At 40.3% G+C, this 25,198-nt stretch overlaps 1 protein-coding gene and 1 long non-coding RNA gene across 2 annotated transcripts in view; one reads left to right on the plus strand and one right to left on the minus strand.

Moving 5' to 3' along the window:
- LOC124175674 (obscurin) overlaps positions 1-25,198 on the minus strand; it is a 201,513-nt gene that overhangs the window by 114,027 nt on the left and 62,288 nt on the right. The window contains exons 3-4 of the mRNA XM_046556076.1: positions 23,370-23,443; positions 22,978-23,124 (exon numbers count right to left, since the gene is read on the minus strand). Coding sequence (XP_046412032.1) covers positions 22,978-23,124; positions 23,370-23,443 — 221 coding nt within the window. The remainder of the gene's footprint in view (positions 1-22,977; positions 23,125-23,369; positions 23,444-25,198) is intronic.
- LOC124175675 overlaps positions 1-25,198 on the plus strand; it is a 153,800-nt gene that overhangs the window by 89,375 nt on the left and 39,227 nt on the right. Inside the window, exon 3 of the long non-coding RNA XR_006869210.1 lies at positions 4,683-4,730. This is a non-coding gene — a long non-coding RNA (uncharacterized LOC124175675). The remainder of the gene's footprint in view (positions 1-4,682; positions 4,731-25,198) is intronic.

The raw sequence follows: 25,198 nt of genomic DNA on the forward strand, positions 1-25,198 counted from the left end.
CTCCGAGAGCTCGGCGGCATTAATGAGGAGGAATAATTACGGCTCGTAAAGATCTTTACGCGAGGTGTCGTAAACCTCTCTCCAGGATGAAAAAGACTTCTCTCGTTATTGAGATTGTTAAATTTGATTCATCCAACAGTCCCGATGCTTAAGGACCGTACGTGCATCTGCAGGATGAATTCTTACGTACATTTTATACGTAACACGCTGCGGTTTAACTCCCCCAAGGAACATCTCTGCCCGCCATTCTATTCTATTCCGCACCGCAGCAGGAGTTTGCAGGACTCCGTAAAATCCCTTCGAAATTTCAAGCGCAGGATAATACAGGCAAATTCCAATATATTGATCGCCATTTTTTTATGATTTTTACCTCAGTTTTTTCACTTCGTTGAACAAGAAGTTACTTGATCGTTGTAATTGATTATCAAAAATTTTTACAAACTTTTTAAACTAAGTACATAAGTGAATAAGAATCCGGACTGAACTAGGGAAAATTTCGAGAAAAAAATACAAAGGATGAAACGAGACTTTCAAGTTTTTTGAATTATTCAAGTGAAAATACGAAGCGATCAATCATATATAGGAACTTCACGAGGATCGCTGAATCTGCTCTAAGAAAAATGGTGGCTCCTTAATTAGTGAAAAAGGAACCTTTCGCAAAGAAGTAAACAGAAAAGATGAAAGTATTATAAATTGTATCAAATGGATCTACGGTTCTACGGATAATCGAAAATAACACGATCCATTTTTCGACCATACATAGCAAGGTGTGTAAAAAATTAGTGAGTGTCAATATTTTCGAGGGTGTTGTTAATGCTATAGAAGAACTTAGCATACGTTAAATATCAACGAAATAGTTATTATACCTCGCTCAAAGCATGCGGTGAATCGCATTAGGCGAGGAAACGGATTGATTATAAATTTAACCGAGGGACGGTACACGGTGATGGGTGAATAATTCATTACACATTTAACTGAATTAAGGGTAGGTAAACGACGGGTAGTTAGGGAGAAACACAGGCTCGAATTCGTGCGGCAACCGTACTTATACATTCATTCGCGTACGGCATACGTATGTGGAAAGATAAATAAATACATAGAGAAGTGTAGGGTTGTGTGATAATTTGGCACTCGGAATGGGAAATTTTCACAGCCCTTAGACTACTGCCAGGACGGTTTGGTATAAGAGCGATTGCACCGCGTGGCGGGCTGCAAAGTCAAATATTAGTTTCACGCCATTGTTTATGTATTCAATTAATCTACTTAGTCACTCACGGTCCGACCCATCAGCGTTGCCCCAAAAGTGTTCAATTAGTTTGGCTATGCTCTAACAGCGCGGTTTCGCTCAAGTCGAGTTGAGTTAAGTCGCTACGTGACGTTGATTAAAAGCTGTCAGAAACTTACGTACGTTCTACGTGAAGATCGCATGGACGATGATCCTTTCGATGCCGCGTCGCGTCTATGCGGACTTGGGTGTTTTTAGGGAAAAAATAATTTACGCTTTTCCACAGTGGCACTCCCTAAAAATTTTGCTTGAGTGGAAAGAAAGATTCTGTGAAAAGTAGAGCGTTCCACGTTGCGTGGAAGTTCGCGTGCATTTCATTTTTCACTTTTAAAGAAATTTTTTTTTTGAATGCGTTAAGAAACGCGTTGTGGCAGTTTGATTATTATTTCTTTCCTTACATTTATAGCCAACCCAAAGATCACCGTTCGAAATACAACGATATATCAACCGGGAATCTTATTCTCCTAAATTCAAACTTCATATTGAATTATAACTATTTTACGTGATTGAATTAATAATGAAAAAGTCGTCGGATACGCTTCTCAAGCACCGACTGGAGACTTGATATCACAAGTCTGCGTCTTTGTGAAGTAAATTTATATTATAATTGATTTAAGCAGTAAAGCCAAACTTTTTTTATTCGCGATACTTCATAAATTTAAAAAAATGTATAAAACTCGAAAAATCAACTGATTGTAAGCTCTTTTTATAGTTACACTATTTTCTATTTGTTCCGTTGTCTCCAAATAAATCGTCGAATATCTGACGGATGTAATATTTTCATCAATACTCAATACACGACTATCGTGTGGTAAAATTAATGAAACGTACCGACTTTCGGACTTGAAGAGGAAGGGAGGAAAGACGAAAAACAACAACCGATTTGAATCGGAGCTTTAAGAGTTGCCGATAAAGATATAAATGGTGCTGATCGTGAGATATAATAAATAAAATCAGTACCTGCAGAAAAAAGTCTCGTAAGGAAAAAGCAAAAACAAAAAATCCAATTTCAGGATATAAAGAAAAGCTCAGAAGCTTTACAGACCGCTTTAGAGACATCGCGTTACCATAAAATTTTTTCAACCCCATAATAATATCCTTCGTGAAATTTCGATTCTATAGTTCACTCGTACCCGTGAATAAATAGTACTTAAGTCTTTCACTTTGAATGTTTTCATCCACTGTTTCTTTTTTCATTTTTCATTTTACACCCAGCAAATTGCAGGTATCAACTTGAATTTAATAACGCTTGTGAAAACCTTTTGGGCTTCTATGTCTCTATTGCCTTGCTTTTAAAATGACGTAAATTGTTGTCATACATGTGTATACATGTATGTGTTTACGTGCGAAGCATCATTCGGGAATATCGTCGTGCGATTTTATTCCCCTATGTTAAGTGTGTATTATACGTTGTATTATACGAGTTTCGCACCGGATTGTACCTCCTTTTTATTCCTTCTACCGGGACACGTAATTCTCACATGTTGCCTTTTCGCGCAAGGCACGTCGATTTTCAAGTTAGTTTCCTTTCTTTTTTTCCCATACATTTCAGTCTTCGTATTATTCTTTCTCGATTTCTCTTTTACACTCGTTTTTTTTTTCTTCTCTCGTTTCATTTGAGCTGATTTTTTTTTCTTTCCCTTTCTTTGGGTTTTCTACCTGACATTTTTTTCAGGGAGAGAACTTTTCTCCAACCCTCGTTTGCCGCTACGTGCGAAACCATTTAATGTCCCCGTCGATACTACGGTAATACTTTGGGATTAGACTGATTCAGGGGAGAATAAATGGAAGAAAAATAATAAATTTATCCCTTGCGTTGGAAGTATACCAGTAAACCAAAACGAATTGAATAGAATTTAGTACGTCCAAAAACGAAATTACCTTGAATTAAAGCGAATTGAAAAGACTTGTGTTCTGCCAATTCTTTTGCATTTTTAAAAAAATTTCTTCTAATTCGTGCCAATTCCATTTTTGCCGTACTCAATTCGATTTCGTTTACTGGAATAAACTGAATGAATAGACGCGTTACGTTTCCTGGAGAAACATTCTCTTTGCATGTGAGCAATTGTTCAATTTGTTACTTATTTGAATTTTATTTTATTTTTCTCTTATAACAATTATTTATCTTCGATAAGAAAAAAGAGTCCCAATCCATGTGCGTATATACGATACTGTTCCAAGAAACGACGGAGGAGGGAGATTGAGATTTTTCCTTCAAAACAGTTTGTGCGTTTTTGACCAGATCGACTTTGTTTTCATCTATCTTTTCTCTACGACTTCTTTTTTCACGACGAGAATTCTTCGGCAAGAAAGAACGAAAATGAAAGAAATTTATTGCGATATTTTTAAGGCTACCTCACAACCGGCAACTTTTCTGATAAATCATATACTTAGAGAGAAGGGTTGAATTCTTTGCAGTACGTGTTTCGTTTGCCAATATTTTTTATTCGTTTCGATCTTTGTTTTGTTTTGTTTTTTTTTTTTATCATCTTCTATTCGACATCTTTTCTTAGCGTTTTTTCATCCCCCGCGCCGAATAAAAATTCGACAAGTTATTGAAATTCAAATATGTGTACATTGCGCCTTATCCAAAGTTTGCTTAGAATCCGAACCCCAGCTGTAGACAAAGGGTGGATGAGATAAAGGATTGTTTTTACCGGAGGGGGGCGACGCGATGTGGAAAGTGCCGCACTACTGCTTCGCCGAGGGGTGGAACTAAGGAGGAAAAGAGGTTGAACCGAGGGTAAAGGGAAAGGGAAAGGGCGAGGGAGAGGGAGATGGAGATGGAGGCTTAGTTTACACAGAGTCATTTAGTGTAGGCTTACCAGAAAGCTCCTCTCGGGAGCCTGCATGAATTCTAACAAGCGCAAGCGGGCACATTTCCCGCCCTAAACTGGGCTCCTAGCACCCTTCGATGTATACGTATAACAACCTCCGGCAGGGGATTAAAAGTGTAAAATTTTCATCCCTGCTACCCGGCGATGACACGCCTGAATTTTCATAGCCGTGCGTCTTTTACGCCATCCAATTCAGCCGTTAAACCATCACGTTGAAATTTAGAACGCCAAATGAATATGAGGTAGGTACAGGTGAAATCGCTCTTGCCTTCGTTTAAAGAATTTTATCCCGGGGTCAATTTACCTTCGTTCATTAATGATGATCCAGCTTTTTAAAACCACTGATTATATTTAAATTTAAGCATTTTTTCAATCAGCTGTGACGGAGAAATTCTAAAATAAATACAAACAAAGGGCAGATAATTTTGACAATGAAAAAATATTTCCAACATTTTTTAATTAATGTGGGAATATTTCAGTAAATAACGAAAGTCACGTCTATACATGTTTCTCTTGAAATGATTCACTGTGACTTAATTTGTTTTTTTTTTTTTTTTCAGCACTTCAGGCTTTCGGAACCCAAAATTTGAAGCCGTTGGAAACACGTGGTAAGGAATAATTTGGTTGATTAATAATTAACTTCCTTTCATATATACGAAAGCTTATTTAAGACGAATGAAGGATTTCAAATTTTGTAAAATCGTCTCTTTGGAGAAAACAATTATTTCAATTGCCCCACGTGACGTAACAAATCTCTTGATTAATAAATATCCAGAATTACGGTTATCCCCAAATATTTCGCCCGATGAATTTCTACGCCCTATTTTCATCGTCATTTCTAATTGGTATTACATCTGCAAGTACATATAAACTCTGCATTGTTTCAATCAGTTTTCGAATACCTAACCACAGTGCGGCCGTAGAAAAGCCGATTACTCGATTAATTTGTGATTATGATGTAATTGAAGCAATTATCCGACTCGCAGTTGCCCAGCTTTAATCAATCAAGAGCATTTTTTTTCCAACCCCGCCTTCTCTGTTTCCACGAACTCATCTCTCCACCCGATGGATCGAAAATTTCAGGTTTGATCAATGGGATTACACCATTGTCGGATAATTATTTGGCGATCTGACTCCCTGATTTTCAATGTATTATTCGTTGATTAACCAATTAATCGTATCGTGGCTTAACGTTTCTTCCCTTGTCATTTCGGAAGTATTACTGGAAAGATTTGATCAATCTTGGTTGTGATCATTGCCGTCCATTAATTCTGTTTTCATTATTTTCTCCTTCGAAATGTCAGGATTAAAATTTTCTTTCCGAAAAACGTAAAGCTTTCAATTGTGATTTCGAAATCTGCCAAACTCGGTGTCGCAAGAATTGGAGAACACATCAAATCTTTCGTATCTGACTCTCAAAAAAAAAAAAAGAAAACAAAACACGAGAATAATTATACGAAAATTCAGATAAGAAGTAAGTATATATTTCGTTTCGCACTCGGTATAAAATCTTGGTAATCCACGGAGTTTATAAAGCAGCAGGAAGAAGAATGGCAATTCATTTAGCTGAAAGTTGAAAGAATTGACGAGAATCCCTGCATAAAAAATTAGGCGTCACTCAAACCTCACCGATGAAATAAAAATTCGTCAAAGTCAGTTAATGTATTGTTGCATATACTTCATCGGAATTGATTGTCGGTTCTTTTCTTCCTTTCGAATAATGTCGGTTGCGTGCAGAAACTCGAGAAATCCGTGCCTGTAAATTGATATTCTCGAGTACGTAACTCGTGTGCGTACCTACTTGCCCTGTACGTTCATATATACATATATATATATATATACACCTGCATAATGCTTTTCAAGAAGGCGGAGACGAAAAGAAGACGGAAAATTAGCGGGAAAAGGGGGAGGAGCAGCTCATACATAAAAGGTACGTAATACATATAAAAGCGAGCGTGTATAGAAGGGCTCGGATATACATGGTATATACATAAGAGGCGTAAAATCGTTTGGGCGGGGCCGCAAAACCCCGCTGCGCTGCATAAACTATCGTTCATCCCTATTACCACCCCATCTTATATACACGGTGATACGAATCGTTCGAATTTACCGAAGGGAGAACATCCGGCGACGATAAGTGATAATAAATATTGTTCGTTAGTTAAATCACCGCTCTCTCTTCCTCTTTACAACTAGATGGAAAAGGAAAAAGAACAACAGATCTCCCCCCGAGAAAAAAACAACAAACAAAAAACAAAAAAAAAAAAAAACTAGAATAGAAATTAATTCGAGGGGCAGAAAATAAACACATCGCGCGTATTATATGATGAAAAAGAAATGATGTGTGGTTTTAAATTATGTCGGTGACACCTCTGGCGTTTATAATGCAGTATAGATGTAGATCAATATCATGCACATAGCGCCTGAAACGCTGAGTGGGCAAACATTAATGTCGGGTTGTTATAATCAGTTGTTATCACTTTACTTGAACATCGCGATATTTTCACACGGATAAAATATTGTATATAAGTGTGTAATGCAGAGTCTGTATATATACTCGTATATATATATTCGAGCCGCTGTTCAGTTTATTCTATTATTTGTCTTTCTCTCCCTCATTGACAGAAATTTTTAGTTCCGGTTATCGCTCAGTCCTTGACTATTTTCATTTTTTACCACAATCGAAAAATATAGTTCTAGATAGAAATTGAAAATTAGTTTTCTAGCTGTTACCGGAAAGTCTATTATCCGTTACTATTCTTTCTCATTACGATCACTGCTACTATATTTTCTTGTAACTGTTGCGAAAATTGAATGCGTGCGCAATAATAAATCGATGTAAAAGCCTTATTTAACTGAAAAAGTAGAGTCTTAACAATACCTGATTTAATGAATTTTTCTAGTTACTGTAACAAATGAAATTTTTGTCAGAAGTGCTGCTGCTGCGATGAAATTTTCCCTCAACATAACGCGATACGGCTATGAAATTCGATCTCGTGTCTTCGCCGGTTTCGCACGGTAGAAAAAAAACAAAAAAAAAAAAGAATTAACCTGAAGAAAAAAAGGATGCGCAAGGACTCGTTTCAGAAAATATTGTAATTCCTCATCGCGGCTTGTAGCACTCTTATTACATATACAGGCGGCGTCGGTCTACCTCTCCTCCGCAATTTTAACGAGTGTTGACATATTGTCTTGGTGGCTGAGGGTGGGTCGAGGGTGGAAAGGCTTTCGAGTTGTACCCCGTGTGCCCGTGGCAGACGACTAGTGCTGCAGGAGGCGACGCGACGACGCGGTGCTTCGCAGGGGGTGGCGGAGGAGGAGGGTGGGTACAATATAATACGACCCGAGACCGGAATACAAAGTGATTCGCGAAGCGAATCGGAGCCGCCTGCAAGGCCCCGGCCTCGCTACTCCTCCTCGTACACATCGCTCCTTAATATTCACCCCTTATCATTGAACTCACGCGGCGGCATCGTCGCCACCCTTTCTACCTCCTCCCCCCTCCGTGACCGACACCCGAGAGCCAATTTTTTCACCGTCTAAAAAACGCGGCGGCCTGCCGGGCTTACCTTGCCACATATCGCTCGGCGTGTAACGATCAAGGCAGAAGTTCCGTGGATAGACGCGGGGGGTGAGGGAAAGCTGGGAATAGAAGGAATAGATGAGTTAGGACAAAGGTGGGAGACGGAGGAATCAGATGTTGATTAGGAAAGGAAAAATTAAACTTGATTTGTACATTTTTTCGAATCAAAACTTAAGACACTCGTACAAGGGAGTGAGATTTGTTTTTTTATGGGAAGTTTAGATGAGGTTTTGAAAATGAGAGTACTCTTTGAAGTTTTTCGAGTAAAATTTCACTCGCGTTGGGGGAAAATTTGGACTTTTCTTTTTTCAACCTTTCGTATGAATTCAGAGAGGACTGCAAGTATTTGTCGGTAAAATTAAAACTCGGTAAAAATTGACATTGCAGTTCACAAAATTTAGAGCCTGGTGATGATTGATCGAATTTTAAGGTGACAATTTTTCTTGAATATAGGAACGGAAAAATATCAATAAAACTATGACGGAAAAAGTGATCGGAAATTCAGAACGGAATAAAAACGTGACATTCGTGTGGATGTAGTGAAAATAATTGGATAAAATGAGAATAAAAGAATTCTGGAGAAAGCCCACAAAAGAAAACAAAATTAAAGAAATCTGGTATCATATGAGGAAAAAAACGTTATGACGAAAAAACCTATTTGAATCGAGTTAAAACATTAGTGCAAATGAAATTAATAATTGTACTGAATCTTACTTCCTACTGCTAACCGAAATCAAGGTATCTTCATTCGAATTAGGTATGAAAAAAACTTTTTATCGGCGTTCATAAATTATGTGGGATTCTTCTTACCTTTTACCTGATTGACGTATAATTTTTTTTATTTCGTTGTTACGTGTACGGATGAAAAATCCGCGCTTTGAAAATCGCGAAGTTTATAGCGAACGAATTTTATTTCAACCCTCTGCACGAATGCAGGTTTGATACTCTGCAACCGCTAAAGTTGAGCATGTACCGACGTAATACGTGATATAATGAGGCAATTATTCAGGCAGAGAAAGCAATGAGTATGCGGGTTTGCGCCCGTGTGAAATTTTAATGAAATTTACATAAACAAACTTGTTCGGGTTCTCGTTTAGCTACCCTTTCTAGTCTCACCCTCGCTCATTCGAGCCGAACCGTCTCTGCGGGTTAAATTTCGCCTCGTAAGCCGGAAATTTCATATGTAAACCACGTTTTCTATCGCAAATCGATAGCCTCGGACAGTCGCGCGTATTTATATCCGCGGCCTCCTCCTGCAGGTTCTAATTATTCAATTTCACATGCATAATATGGCACATTAAGGACCGTGAGAAAAGTGTTTTTAAATATTGAAAATCGCTGAGGATTTACCGAGGAGGAAGAATTTAAATTCTGTGCTACTAATCGTCGGAAATATCTGGTTCAAAAGTTGAGGACAAGTAGAACGAAACAAGAAGAGAATGACGAAATTCAAGAGTCAAATTTCACTCTGAATCGATGAGAGATAAAAAAATTTCTGTTTCAAACCTAGAAATTAAATGTTGGTATTTATTCACCATGAAAATTTTGATTCATATCTTGCAGTTTATTTCTTTTTTTTTTTTTTTCACCAGTTTATACGAGGAAATTAAATAAGCTTGCACCGTGTATTCGATCACAGCCGGAGGTCAAATTGAATGAAAAATATTTTGATTGGAAACGGTACGCCGGCAGATGGGGATTCCAATTTTGAACAAATAATACCAGAGTAAAAATAATACTGATCTATAGAGGCATCCACATAAAAGTGATTAAAGAGAGAGAGAGCCGCGTTTTAAACAAGGCTGTAATTGACGCTGTATCCGCGAATCGACGCCGCTGTTTCCTGACCGGATCGACAAACATGTTGGCAATAAGTGCACGGCAGTATATATTTGAAACGTTCCGATTCTACATTGCCGTTAATTTATTATCCGTTAAAGAGGATTTCCCATAATCGGCAGATCCGGGTGTCTTCCAGTGTAATCCTTGTGCATACATCGATTTGGTTCTAAATTTTCCGCGAATCTCACCTGATCGCATACGTTCACCTCGAATGCAATTCGATCCGGTGTATCGCACAGGTACCGACGTTATCGGCAAGCAATGGCCGAAATTTATCATTACAAATTCACCCTCATGGTTTAACCGCCATTCTGTAGCTGCAGTTAGGCCGACGGTCCATTATTCTACGCCTAATTCTAACTCTGGCTCTTGCCAGCTTTTGGTGACCAGCCATTGATGAGCGGACGATTTTCCTAGGATCATAATCTCTGACGGTTTTTATGACGCCGCAAACAAGATGAAATCATCCCTTTGTCAATTACGAAAGTTTTGTATACAATTTGGAATACCACAGCGATATCAAATTCGTGGAAATTTTTGCAGAAATTGAACTCCCATTTGTTCCATGTTTTATCACGACTTGCCGTCTACTACGTAACCGGTATTTGTTGATCTATTTCTCTGTTCGAATTCAACCGTGTGCAGAAATTCACCAAAATAGGTTTTTCATTTACGATCAAAGTGAGGTATGGCGATCAGTAAACATTGTATTGCAACGATATGCTTTTGAAGTTGAACGAAACGATAAGTTAAACTTTTTTCATGGAAAATTGTTTTAGAACGAGCTGTATTGATTAATGGTAATTCGAACTGAACACAGCTTCAGAGCAATATGTTGTCGAATAATATATTCGAGAAACCGACATGAAAATTCGAAAAAATTCGAAATTTTTTTCAACGACAAGTACCTACAAAGCAATTTTACAGTCGCGATATTATCAGTGTTAAGCGAAATTATACCTACCTTGCATCAAATTAATTCGAAAGAAAGACTGACGACGCTGAATCCGATAATATTTCGAAAACGGTCGAGAGTAAAATCTGAAACTGACAGGACTTTGGCAGCCAAATGAAAAAGTTTTTGAAGAAAAATTATTTCTGGTAAAACAAAACATTTATTGATTTTTTTGGAAACTAAATATATATACACTGAGAAATTCGTAATCGTTTCTTTAGAAAGAGTAGAATGACAAGTTTTCATACCCATTATTTGATCGTGAAAATCCTGTAAGTTTCCGAGATCATCGCGGAAGTTTTTGTCTTTTCTGTTTTTCGGATTTTAGAGGTTCGAAAACGTAAATATCCGTTGAAATCAATACTTTTCTTACGTCACCAAAGGTGATGAGAAGTAAAAATCAATTCTCGAGGTGCGACCGGCTCTTCTTCTTGGCTTATAAATAAAATATTCACACGTAAAGTCAGTCTCTGGTATTTGTATGGCTGTTTCTGGTTCGACCCTTGGGCGGATAAAGAGACCGAATCCGAAAGCTGCTCCATTTGTATGCTCAGACTGAAACTCGAACCACCCGTTCCACTCGCTAAGTCGATTCTCTTCGCGGTTGGATTCAAATGGAAAATATTCCGAACACTTTTTCGCGCTCTTTCAAATCCCGCCAACGAAATTTAAACTTTCAAGGTATCTCACTCTCTGTTATAGTCTCACTGCAGCGACGATCCTCGCCGAAAGAATTCGTTCCTGCCGAACTTTCGGTCATTCCTTCTGTATACACATAATGCATTTATACATAATAATGAGCTCGTCTCTCGACTGGAAATTGAATCGACCGAATTTTCACAAAATTTCTACGGCGCCATGGAGGAAAGCTATGAATAAGGGGCCCAGTCTTTGAAAAATTTTTTTTGTGCTTTTCCTTTGAATCGACTCGCTCTTCAAAGAAGCGCAAATTGTGGCCTGCCAATTTTTATTCGATCGAACAGAACCTGTAGGACTAATTGGGTTACAGCTTGCTCTGCATTATTTTGTTCATTATTCTTCTTTATATATACATTTTATTTTCATCTCGAACAAGGGCATAAAAATCTTAAATGTATACCGCAATTAGTAGACAGAGCTTCAAATAAAATCTCTTACTTGCGGAGGATCTCTTATAATTGCCATTTCTTTTTTTCTTCTTCTTTCTTTTAACCAAGAACTTTGGTTTTCGGTCGTGATGCATAACTTTGCACTTAGTCAGTATTATCACTAACATTGAAATTGAAATTGATGAATTATGTACAGTTCGAAGAAGATTTTTATCATTATTAAAAAATGTGAATTAAACTCTCGGCGATATAATTTTATAGAAGAAGTTTTAGGAAACCTTTGGTGAAAAATGAGTGTGAAAATATTAAAAAGCGTTTTAATAAAATGAGAGAAAAAATTCTTTGGTATATCCATAACGTGCGATTAGAAGATAAAAAAAAAAAAAAAAAACACGTTTTCGGGAAAAGCGAATCATGAAAAAGGGACCCGAGGAGAAATGAGAAGAAAAAAGAACCCGAAGACAATAATTACACACAAAGAAGAAATACACACGGCAGCTAGTCGACGTCATCAGGAAAAAAGGTTTTTCTGTTAGTCTTGTACATTGAGCAGGAGTAAAGAAAGGAGAAAATATTGACAGAAGAAGAGAGAAAAAGACAGAGAGGGATGTAAGGACAGAATGGAGAGGGGGGAGGGTGAAATCAAAATCAATCACTTTACATCCAGACTTCCGGACAAGGAGGGTCGGCAGCGCCGAGAGGCAAGGGATGTATTTTTCAATTCTCCCTCCCGGTGTAGAATTCGCGAGCATCGAGCCCCTCGCTCTTTTAATTTTCCCTCTTTTCATTTCATTCCCATTCTTCCGGGAAGCAGAAGAGAGATTTCATCGGGATGTGACAAATTTTTTATCACGCCAGAGTACAAGACGGGACGAATTAGAGCCTCGGTATCATTACAACGCGTAACGCGGCCGTTGATGTTAGAGGAGGCAAGGCCAAATTACCCCGCTCGACGGATAAGGTAGGCGAGCCGGTGGTGCGGCGGTGGTGTGGCGAAAAAAATTTCGCATCGCGGTTTCTCGCGTGCGCGTGACCGCGGAATATCATAATATCGCGACCAATCCGGAACGAACTGCGCTACGGTATAATTTTACCGTAAAAGTAAATCACGCCGTGGGTGAAATCCGGGAGCATCCGAAACACCAGGTTGTGTCCCGCGTTACATTTATTTCTGCCCAACCTTTTTTTTCATTTTCTCGTTGGGTTGTTTTTTTTTTTTTTTTTTTATTGTTTTTTCTTCATTTTGTTCTTCCTTTATTTGCTTTCGTGCGATGCTTCGCTTTGTTTGCTTGTAAATCCCGTATTTTTTCGTTATTTTTCCCCCCTTTCATTATGCAAGAATCTCTTTTCTCTCCGTCTCATTTCTTGTTTCGTTTTTCGGTTACCGTTTTCTTTCTCTTTCGTTCTTTTTTTTTTTTTTTTTTTTTTTTTATTTTTTTTTCACTTTGTTCTCGATCAATCCATTATTCGTTTATGATATAATACATGCAAACGATGAACTTCTGTGATTGTGTCTGAACGTGCAGACGTGGATGGAATCAATTATACGGCGATAAGAATGAATACGTCTCTCTTTTTATAGTAAACCTATATATGTATAGAGCATAACAAAAATACAACGAGAGTCGAAATCGCGGGTATGATTCCTACGGGATTGGCAATTAACAGCAGAGATAAAGGAAAACGACGCCGTTATATCAGATAGCTGATGATGGAACGCCTCGCGCTCTTCTCAGCGCCTCGTTCCTCCGTTTCGCGATTGAATTTCGATGATATTTATCGACTTACTCCCTCTCTCTCTCTCTTTCTCTCTCTCTCTCTCTCTCTCCCTCTCCCTCCCTCGCCCTCTCTCTATTTCTCTCTCTCTCTCTGATGCGAGGTGGACGCCTACTATAACGCTGCCTATACACCCGCCTCGGAGCTTGGCTAAATGAAATTCCCTGCATTGATTCGCGAACAAAAGTAATTGTTCACTTACTCCGTTGAGCGTTAAATTCGCGTTACATAGGAGCGAGCATAACGCGACGTGCAGTCATTCGTCTTTCATAAATAACAGTTTCAAATAGAGTCCGAAATGAGAAGTTCTTCTCCATTGTAAGCCTCATAATAGCCCGCAATGATTTACCTTTCGTAATTAGCCCCCGATAATTTTATTGCCGAGTATATCTTACTCTTCATCTGTCTTCCCAGTTATAATGAATGACGAAAGATTTGTCGATCGATGGTCAAATATATTTCATGCTACGTAAACGACGTTTCGACCAGACCCTGCCGACCATCTTCAGGTTACAAACAAAATTAACGAAATTCTCAACCAGACATTCGCTTTTTAGTAGAACATATCTGTTTGTTAACCAGATTTGTCTCAACGTATGTGGTTGAGTTAAATTTATAGATTATGTTTGATACTTCTTAAATTACGAATCCAAGCCGGATGGTCTTCATATTTGATGTTATGTGTAATAAAAACGTAACATTGTGACTTTTAAATATAAAAATATTAGGACAATTATATATCACTAATTATTATCGGAGCATGAAATACAATATTTGGGAATGATTTTAAAAATAGATAAAGACAGATGAGTTAAAATTAATATCTACGATTGTTTGACGATCTTCGTGTCTCGGATGTTGTTATAACGCCATTTTGGAAGGAAGTGAGTAGAAATAGATTGGGATTTATCGCAAAAATATCGGAGATTTAAGACCGTCATTTGACACGTGAACTGGACCGAGGTTTTGAATGTCATTGCGTCTATTAACAGTATTGGTCGAGGTATTGGTATTTTGACCGATGTCGATCATCTCCTTTATGTTCCTCTTATAGGTACACAGGTTTGTTCCGAATCAAATATCGCTGATGTACGTATGATAGATTATGTTCGCATTAAATTTTCAATCAATACAATCGCGAATGGTCTTGAAGAGTGTAAACATCTCGCTGTAACGATAAATTCTGATAGGGCCTGCTTCAGTGACGACGATAAATCTTCTCACGCTGATATAGAGATTTTGATGGATTTACGACGATGGGTTGCGTTAAAACGATATTCGCTCCTCTTCGAGACGAACTTCCTTCGAAAATGGTATTTTTGAAATCTTAACACCATTCCCGCAAATGTATCCCGAGAATATTCACGGAAGAATTTTCAAAACTGGACAGGAGAGAATTGCTCAACGCAAAACCGACGGAGGAATTCGTGTCGTCGAATTCAATTGGCGCGTCTCGAATAGCTCCGCCATTCAATTAATCAAATCTACGGTGGAAAACGGGGGACGAGAAATTATCACCAACTTTGAAATCAAGAGGATATATATAATCGACGAGGACTCCGCGAGTCGCCGGGAATTCTGCGGCCGAGTCGCACTCTCGGAACTTTGGACAGTTTAACAGGAGTCCTTAAGACTTTGTAGACTGGAAATTTGAAAGCGATTGACGTCCTGAAGTGCGATCAATTCTCTTATGAAGCTTCGGGAGTGATTCAGTGGAAATTTCTGGACGCTCTTGTCTGCTTTCGCTCAAGAATTTCTCCAGGAGAAGATCCAACCGATCACGTATAGTCAAAGACGTAACGTGCTATTCTAAAGTCCGACTGGAAAAGACGCTGTCTCAAGTACATCTGATTTTATTTCTTCCGAAATTAAGTTGGCAACACTACTCGCGCTTATTGTCACTCAAATCAAAAACTTGCACTTTTGCGGAAAACTTTGATTATTGAATCTACGATAATTCGAATTCCTCAGAGAGGCGAGTTTTATTTTTACCTTCGAACGAAGCGGAGAAGCATTTACTTGCTCTCCGTATTAAAACTATTTCACACTTCTGCAGGTCATGCGCAACAAGAGCATTTTTTATAATCAGTTTGAACCTTGAACTTTTAATAGTTTGTAATTTCAAATTTCCTGACGAAGAATCAATTTTTGTCTTACTCGAGTAAACATTGATGGTTGGTAGTAGTTATTCAAACGTCTCGACACTCTTCTACCTTCCGTATTGCGAATACGAATTAGAATACCTGTAACGAAATTATTTTTTACGAAACACTTTACGTGCAAGAAAAGAAAATCAAACGATTCACGAACTCTGACGACAATTGTCTCGACGAATTTCCAATCGGAACGAAGCGTCGGCTAGTCTTCCGCCACGTGATACGCGATACGTCTGTAAGAAAAAGAGTACCATTTGGAAATTGCAGCGACGTGGAAGCGAATTTGGAAGAAGGGTGGAGCACTATAAGGGAATGGATGTGGGCTAAAGGGGGAAGAGCGTAACTGGTAATGTGCGTTTTGGGAAAGAGAGAGAGAGGGCTCGATATAAGGCAGACACGGACAGGTATCTAGTCACGGTGGTAAGTCGGAGGGGTCGACGAGGCGAAGCTTGTCCTGCAAAGAGGATTCGGGCCCTTTGTTTGCCGCGGGATAAATTCGAGCACAGAAGCAAAGTTTCACTCTCCCGTAAAACCAGCCGTGCCTGACCCTCTCCGTCTCTCTCGCTCCCGCATTCCAATCCTCGTCGCAACCCTCCGTCATCCACCTTCCACCTTCCACCCTGAGCCTTTAACCTTCATACGCTTACTTTCTACGTCCAGCCTTCCGCCGCCTCGTCGCCCTAGCAAAAACCGTGAACTCAGACCCGGACGCCCGGTAAAGAGCCTCGCCCTAAACGGTCCCTCGAAGAAGACGTCGTCTCGTCTTAACCACCACCCTACCCGCGTTCCGCCACGTATTCCAAAGATATGCGACAATACGCCCCCGCCCCGTTCACCCTGATAATGCCGATCTGTACCGCCCCTGTGGCTTTCGAAAAAAGGACATTCCTGACCGCGGATCGAACCGTATTTCACTGAATTGAAGCTGCGAGTCACGGTGAAGATTCCGAAACTCTAACGGCTGCAATCGAGAATCGAACGATGTTTCAACCCGAGTTTTCTCGAGCTGTTTTCAACAATCTTGACGTTTTATGTGCCGGTGGTGGAAATTTTCATGCGATATCGAGGTCGAGATTTTGCCAAAACCACGGCTGGGTTAGTCCCGGCTAATATCCATCACATGTATTAATATCCTGATCCTCGACAGTGTACGCGCGGTGTTATATCGTACGTCGATCAACGACGCGTCCAGGAAAATCTACGTAGAGCTTTCGTGGGTGGATGGATGGATGGGATGGAGGGGAGTGAAAATATAGGAAGACTCGGAAAAGCTCCAAGAGATCCTTCGTCTTTCGATTAATTGATCAATTCGATCGAGCAACTATGGACTGGCTAAATCGAATGGCTCCAAACGGAACTGGATCTAGTCACTCTGGTTTCAATCAGTCGCCGACTTGCAGGGCGGTTCTATTAATGAATATTGATGACGTTACGACAAAGTTGAACCAGACGTTGACTAACCGTATTCGATCGAACGGTTGCGATGCCATTCGACGACGAATCAATGCTCCACGTTGGGGTTAATCAAAGATACACCCACCGCTCGGAATTCCCGCCCCGGATTAGCCTCGTCAAAGGCAAGACACATTCGGGGAATTGAATACACTTTCACTAAACGAATTAAGATCCCCCGGAGACTCGCTTTCCGCAACAGTCGGACTTTTTTTTTTTTTTTTTATATTTTTTTGCCGTCTCTCCAACGGGAAACTACAATCATCTTCCAAGAGTTTCTTTTCTCTTCCTGAAACTGTCGTAATAACCTACTGTGATCGAATTTTTACGAAAATCATCCACACGTGGCAACGATTAGATAATCGACTCAGGAACGAGCGCCAATCTCTTCAGCTATCGTCAACTCGGACGATCGTAATAACGGAAACTTCTCTCGGTCTAGCAGATCTTCTTCCACGTGGAAAAAATTCGACCGATAGAGGAGATGCATCGTTTGTGAAAACCCTCGTAGAATTCCGTATTCGTTCATCGAAATTTTAATCTCTTTAAATACTTTACCGATCCGTGAATGAAATTCACAATGGCCGTACCTCGCTGCGACTTACGGTATAAATTCTGATAAGACTTTGCTTGATTTTAGACTGAAATTTGATCAAAGTTGTGTTCGCATGTAATTCCACGATAGAATGTAGCGGATAATTTTGAAAATTGTACGATGCGTCGTGACGTTGACAAGATTAAGAAAGAGATGCATAACATGGCGCCGAGAAGCGTTCTACGTGTAGAATAGCGAATTATCGCCGTACAAAGAAGAAGGAATTAAGAGATGCAGGCTGCGACGAGGGTGGCGAAAAATCGCGAGATTTCCACCCTCGATTTCTGGGGGTTAGAGTTCGCGTCTGGAATTTGGCGAAGGGTTGTTTTCACCCGGGTTTCTATCTCCCTTGGTTGGTTTTTCCCTTCTTTTTTTCTCTCACGATTCCCTCGGAAACTGGATTCTTGCAGCGGCTGCACGGAGAGCAGAAATTGAGGGACGGATCGCGGAGCTTCGCGATCTTCCCGCGATTCGCGGGGGCCCGGCGAAAGCTCAATCTCGTTAAGTGGGCAGGGCGATAAAGGGGCGCTTCGCATTATCTGATAATTCGGGGGCGGGGAAACGTCGAGGACAAGGACGAGGACGAAGACGACGACTTACTGCTATTACGAACACGGAAAGCCTCTCCGCCCGAAAGGAGTGTGAATACTAAATTATGGTAGCGTAGCCGGTAGGTACCGAGAGCCTGCTGGATGCTGGGTTATTATCCGACTCGGTGTCTGCGAGTGTCTGGACCCCTGAAATTGACTCGAGACGGACCCTTTTGTTCCCCCAACTTTCACTTCTTGTCTCTTGATTAACGACATTGCCGCCCTAATCTATATCTGCCTCTCGTTTTTAATTCGCCTCACACCCTTCCCAGCGTTTCCTTCTTGGACCCCGCGCGCCAATTTTTCAACCGTATTTTAATGTCTGTGTATTATTCACTCGGTTCCGTTCCCCAATTTCAACCTTCTTCTCAGTCCTTCCCTTTTACTGCACTCGTACACGTTGAGAAACGCCTTACCGTCGCCATATCGCGGGAGGGGGGAGGGGGTGGGGGAAAGGATGTAATTAAAATTTGAACTTTCTTCGTTGAAGGGAAAAAAGTGTGAAAAACTATTTCGACGACCATACCCGATTCGCTTTTGTTCCTCGATTCGATATGAAGCGATGCGAGCTCGTTGCGCGCGGCATGAATTTCCGCATGTAATGTAGGGAATAATGGGTTTTCAATTTCGATTGAGGAAAATGAAATGGTAAATATAATATAGCTGACAAAGCGCCAGCCCTCTACAAACGCCTATCAAATATCGATGACGTTAATGAATTCATCCGGTTTTATACATCACGATGCATGAATATTCTGATTAAGAATTTCTGGAATTTCAAACCGTCGTTTTATCTCGGTCTGGTTCGCCTATTTTGCGCAGCCAGGTAGCCAATCGACCGTGAGAATGAAATTTCCATGAATTGATTCGAAGTTGATATTATCGATTAATAGGAATATTTGTAGATTTAACGGGTGAATTATACAGAGGTAGGTAAACAACTCTGCGAAAATATATCTCAAGCTCCGATTTTCCAACAAAATGTGTATACGTAGACAAACGAGGGGCGTGAATTTCTTTTGAATCTAAAATTACTCGGTACTTTCATTTATTCAGAGAGCCATGAAATTTTACTGCCATAAGCTTCTTTTCCCTTTCCCTGATATTAGTCGGAGATATGAATATCTGTGATAAAAACTGGGGAGAAGCGATTACTCGGCAATGATTAGATTTTAGAACACCAATCTTCGAGCGTAACCCAGTTTATATAAGAAATTGGCGACGTATTTTACGCGTGTAAAATATTTTAACAAAAGTTCGTCGCGTTTCAACGAATTATAAATTCTACGAGTGTAGGACATTTCAAAATCCACGTATGATGTCCTTTTCAAAGATTGAACGCGTTTTTTTTTTTTTTTTTTACGCTGCTATGAATATATCGGCACCAGACGGGTGAAATTTTATGCTCTGACAGTGATCGTTACGATTTTGAATCCCGTCAAATGGAACGCGAAAAAAAAAGTACGAGTGCATGCAAAATATTATACAGCAACGAAGAAAACAACTTGTGAATTCACGTCGTGACGATTTTTCACCACTTTGTCAGGGGAAAAAGGCTGATTGCAAACATGTTTGGAATTTTCATACAAACAACGAAAGTAAGCTCATCCGTTTCACTTCGTTTGTACGATAAGAATTTTTCTCATTAACTTTTCTCTCTCTCTCCTCGAGCCCAAAGTGCGGTTCAAGGGTGAAATTCGCTATTTCGAAAGACAAGGCACGCCTGAAAAGGGGGGAAAGGCAGACCGGTTGACATGTAAAGTCAAAGGGGGATGAAAGTCGGTCGTACATCTTATTCGTAGGCCGTGTGAGATAGAAAGGGTGGGTAAATCCAATTAGGCGAAAACACCATAAGGCGCTGGGTGGGGAGGGGCGGAAGCGCATATAATACTCGACGGCGAGATAACCGGAACGAGGTCTGTTTGAGGTCGAAGTTCAACGTGTGGGCGTTGCGGCGGGTGGCTGAAGGTCGAGGAGGGGACACGCGGGGTTATCTCTGACTCTCACGTGCGTGAAGGCGCTCGGCCAAGTCTGGCTGGCTTCGCCGAAAACCGGGATAGGGGAGAGGAGAGAAGAGGAGAAGAGAGAACATGCACTGCCTCCTCCTTTTGTGATAAAGTGATGAAGCGATGAAGCTGCGAAATTAGGACCGAAATATTCCTCAGAAATTTCAGGAATTTCCTTTGGGGGTGAGTCGGGAAGAGAGTGTCGAAGGTGGATGAAGAAACGGCGGCGCTAAAAGCGTCTGGTTCGTTTCACCGAAATCCCGATCAAGTCCCGGTTAGTTTGGAATCGCGCGCTCGTTTATTCCGAGATTCGGCCGAGTGCAAACGAGTCCCGCTTTTTTTTCACCCCCCCTAAAAGTCGAGATCCTTGCCTTCCGTTAAACTGACCCCAGGCCTGCACGCGTATGCTTAGTATTTGCCGATTTCCATGCCGGCCCGGCATCCCCGGGTTATGGGTTATGGGTTATCGGTTATTGGTTATCCCCGATGATCCCCGCCGCCTCCACGAACCCTGCGTCGCGACCCGCAGTCAACCGAGCGAATAAATTGCCATTCGTATTCAAACGAACCTGCAGCCCGCCGACGGTGGGACGACGTGTATGTTCTAAGTCACGGAAATTGAAAAAAGAAGAAGAAGAAGGAGAAAGTGAGGCCGAAAAAAGGACACTCGGAAATAAACGCCGTATTTGTATTCGCTCCGCGAACCTTCGACCGACTTCAATGGCGCGGGGGGTGCGTATTGCGAACATCTGCCTCTATCCTGAGGGATGGGGAGGGATGCCGAGGGAGAAGGTCTAACGAGTGCGATGACGTGTTGTCGTGTGAAATGGAAAAATCTACGTCCTCGCTTTCACAGAGTTACAATTGCGAATCGGTCCGTCTCGGTTGCGTTGATCGACGATTGATATAACGATGAGAAAATTGTCGTCACTCGTTGAATTCGGTGGTAAATTGTTCGATCGATGACTGAATTGGAACAATGTCTAAATAATTGATAGAGTTATTTTTCAACGAATATGTTGAAAAAAATTTATACACATGTCGCAAGCGTTGAAAGACGCGATTACACGTGAATGCGCTCGTTGAATAGCGACTGGCTATTAATTCAGGGGGAATCCATGGTTATACACTTTTTCCGAGAACCATTGTTGCCTCATGTTATAAAGATAGTCTCATAGAAATTGGTCAAAGCCACCCCCGATATCGCGAGAGATTGTATGGATATATTCTATCTCTTACAATTCCCGGCATGATTCTTCCAAGAACGAAAGCCAAAGTTTCGCAAGATTCTTAATTTTTATGTTCTCTGTTCGATTCTTTTTCGGAACATCGAGTATCTTTTGATGTCGTTTAAAGCTTGTCCGAAACTCGCCGGTAATCCCTCGAGATCCTTTAAGATCGTTTGATCTTAATGTCGCTTTAATACCTCGGTGAGTTTCGTGGGTAATCTCCTTCTCAACGTTTTTGGAAAAATACAGCTTGCGAGCTTTCTTACAATCGTTCGGAACCGTTTGAGACATCCGCTAATATTCGTAGACTTTCAAACCCAATTCAAAGCCTAAACTTTCTACAAATCTTCAATCACCAGGATCTCGAGATGTTGAAACGTTAAGGCGTGTCCGTGGCGAAGAATGTTATACCGCTTCGTCTCGCGACTATCAGAGCGGAAGCTGGCAAATATCCGAAACTTTTGATCCTGGATAAGCCAGCCGCTACTTGACGTTGCCATTGTGAAATCTTTGAAAATTAACCCCGTCGAGAATCCGCGCTGGTTTAATGCGGCTGAGTTTCGTGCCCCGGCATTTCGGCTGTTGTGCTCCCGGTGCTGGCTGTTATTCAAGTGCCGGGATTTACTCGAGGCGAAGTAAGAGGAGGACACGGGAAGAAGGGGATCAGCCGGAAAAGGGGAACTCGAGGCATTACGTTGGAGTTACCTACGCGATGGTTTTGGATGCGCCAGCAGGCGTTGTTTTCCCAACGAGCGAGCTCGCCAACCACCGGATGTGCGATTCACGTCGGATTGATTTCCGTTGTCGTTGCAACCTCACGTCGTTATACGACCATCGGACAACGGACTCCCGATAATTTTCCGCTTCTATAGCTTTGTATTCAACGCCTGACTAAATTATTCCACAGGGACGGCGTCCCTGAATTTTCCGGGTCGTGTTCATGGATTTGTTTCTTCAGCCCTCGAAACGGGAAGTTATCGGGAGTCTGGGTTAAGGGAAAAAAATTTCCGACACTGATAACCGTAGATTGCAAATGTCAATTTTTTTCTCCAGCAGTTTAAATTCTCGAGGTTTTTGAAAATCACTAATCACATTTTACATAATTAAATCAGAGACAGTACGTGTTAGGCTAATATTTCAATCGAACGTACACCGATAGTCCGATTTAAACTTTTCAAGGTACTCTTCTCTCCAGACGACATGCCAATCTGGCTCAAATGCGGAGATTTTTTTGCGTTTCACTTTTTTACTAAGTTATGTACAGAACAAAGATACTTTTTTCCAATTCTTCTCAATGTCTGTTAAACAGATGACATTTCCTATTGAAAATTGTTTTTCGGAGATTTTCACAGTTAGACAGGGAAACGGGGCGTTTTCGAAAGTCACTTGCGCTATTTTTTATGAAAAATGGACAATGGATCGGTTATCCGAAGTAAAGTTTTTCGTGTTCAAACGGTAAACGTTCACCACGAATTTCTCTAAGCTGTCAAAATTTATGGTCAGTGGTTACTCGAGGGAGAAAAATATCTACCTCTGCATCCTATATGATAATCAATTTTTCGTAAATTTGTGCAAAAGCTCACCGTTCCGTCCCGGAGATCGTGTACTCGGCAATGCATGTGAACGTGCGTTCCCAGCTGTGCTGTGATGTTACTGTCCGCGTCCTCGAAGAAAGGACGAGGCTCGGGAGTCGCGCCGATTTCAGTCGCGAGACTTTCCTCTTCGTAGACCTGCGTAGGAAACGGATGGTGCGTTTGAAAATTTTTTTTAGCTTACCGATGGGATATCGATTGTAATATACTGTTTGAAAATTCAACGACTTTACGCCACAGTCGGACCCTGTAACTGCGTCAACACGGACCTTTGGTCTGTGGAAAATGTCTGCTTTGAAACTTGTTAAACGAGTTGAGGACAACTTCGGTTAATTGGAAAGTACGAAGTTCTACTGTACGGTGATACTGCAATAATAACCCACCTCGGTGAAAGGAGAGCTCAACTCGTGCCAGAGGTTTTTCGGTAAGTCCTCCAGCCTCGGATACGGTTTCACGACTGAAAATTACGCAAACAGATTGTGTTAATTAGCTGTTTCGTGTTCTCTTGCTAATGCGTTACATGTATACTGCGAAGTGAAGGAAATTAGAAGGCTGTTGGTTTTAATGGGTTGCATGCAGAGGGTGTGCGAAAGTAACGTTTACGTTCGCGAGTATTAAAAATGACGAGACATCGATCAGTGGCTTTGATAAATTGGTCCGAATAGCCACTTTTTAACAATCTTCAATTTTCTATCAGTAACCCAAGGAAACGGAAATTTAAAAACTTCATTTGATTATGCTGCAACGAAATTCTAAACTCAAAAAAACTTGGATTTTACGAAGTAACGATAAGTTTAGAACAAACCGTGAGAAAGATAAAAAAAAAAAGGATAGACGTGATCGTAACCGATGCGGAGAAGCGGAACTTTTTCCTATATCTATTTATTTTTTGCGACACCATAGCGAGTTTGAAATGTTTCCTTAAAATTCTTTCGAAAAGTTAAGCGAAGTTAAACTGACATAACTTTGCACGAGGGAAAATCGTAAAGACATTTGAAAGAACTGAAGCATATATCGGCGCGAGTTTGAAATTTCGTTTCTCTGGTTTGTCTTTTTTCTTCTTTTTTTTTTCTCATTTTCTTGAAAATAAAGTAATTCAGTCGTCTGAACTGACAGAGAACTAGAAAGAAACTGACTAACGTTGGTGATAAATTGATTTTCGTATTGTTAGCCAAAGAAAATGTTAAGTCTTTCACATCACACTCGAAAAATTCAGAGTTTTTACGGGAAAATTCCGTACTTCATTGTGACGGGACTCATCCAAATAATTTCATTTTTTTTTTTCGTGTAGAGTGTGAAAAAAAAAATTTGTCTTTTTAAATGATTTTACTGGACGTCTACCCTAAAATGAATCTCATATTTTGAAAGATCTAACTTTTTCGCGTAAAAAATACTACACGCAATGGATCATATTTTTTAGTGCTAAGAACTTGAAGACAAAAAATTGAGTGAAGGAACGAATTAATTTGCTCGTCGTGAACAATTACATATACTCAGAGGTTTAAGATCCGGGGTATATTCATATCTCGATGATGCGCTTCTATAACTGGTTGAATTGTCCGAATACAATTGATGTAATTCCATAAAGGGTTGAGAGTGAGAGAATAAAAACAAAACGATGAAATAACCAATATATATACATTATATATCTATTAGAGTGCTTCAGAATCAAAAAAATTTTGATCCTGCTGGCAGTTGCAGTTTGAAAAGCTTGTTTTGAACAGGAAAATAAGCCCCTTAAAAGATAAAGTCTGTTGCTTATGGGGAATGGCTGCCGAAATCGCATTTTATGATAAAAATCGTCAAAACTCCATTTCTGTGCCATTTTGACGATAGCATTTTTTTTTTTATTGCCGCTATAAAAGTGATTTTGGATCTTGCAAAAAGTCTCCGTGGAATTTGAGGTTGATTGGTTATTGAGAATAGTCGTAGTAGTAATAGTCGTAGTAATAGTATAAAAAACATTTTATCATTCTCTGACAAATTCGATTTCAACCTCCTCTTTTTACAGTCACGTACGTCAAGTAAATCGAACTTTAAGTCGAATGGCTCGACGCGAAGAAACGATTTTTTTGTAATAAAATCATTCGCGTCTTTTGCAAGCTTGACACCCAATCTTTCTCTTGAATTCGAATTCGCTTTGAGACTTTTTCCGAATCTTCTCTATCTTTGATCGCTTGAACGATTTTCAATTTGACATCATTCGGCACAA

The sequence above is a fragment of the Neodiprion fabricii genome, chromosome 2, assembly GCF_021155785.1.
Source record: "Neodiprion fabricii isolate iyNeoFabr1 chromosome 2, iyNeoFabr1.1, whole genome shotgun sequence".
In the NCBI taxonomy this organism is placed as follows: domain Eukaryota; kingdom Metazoa; phylum Arthropoda; class Insecta; order Hymenoptera; family Diprionidae; genus Neodiprion; species Neodiprion fabricii.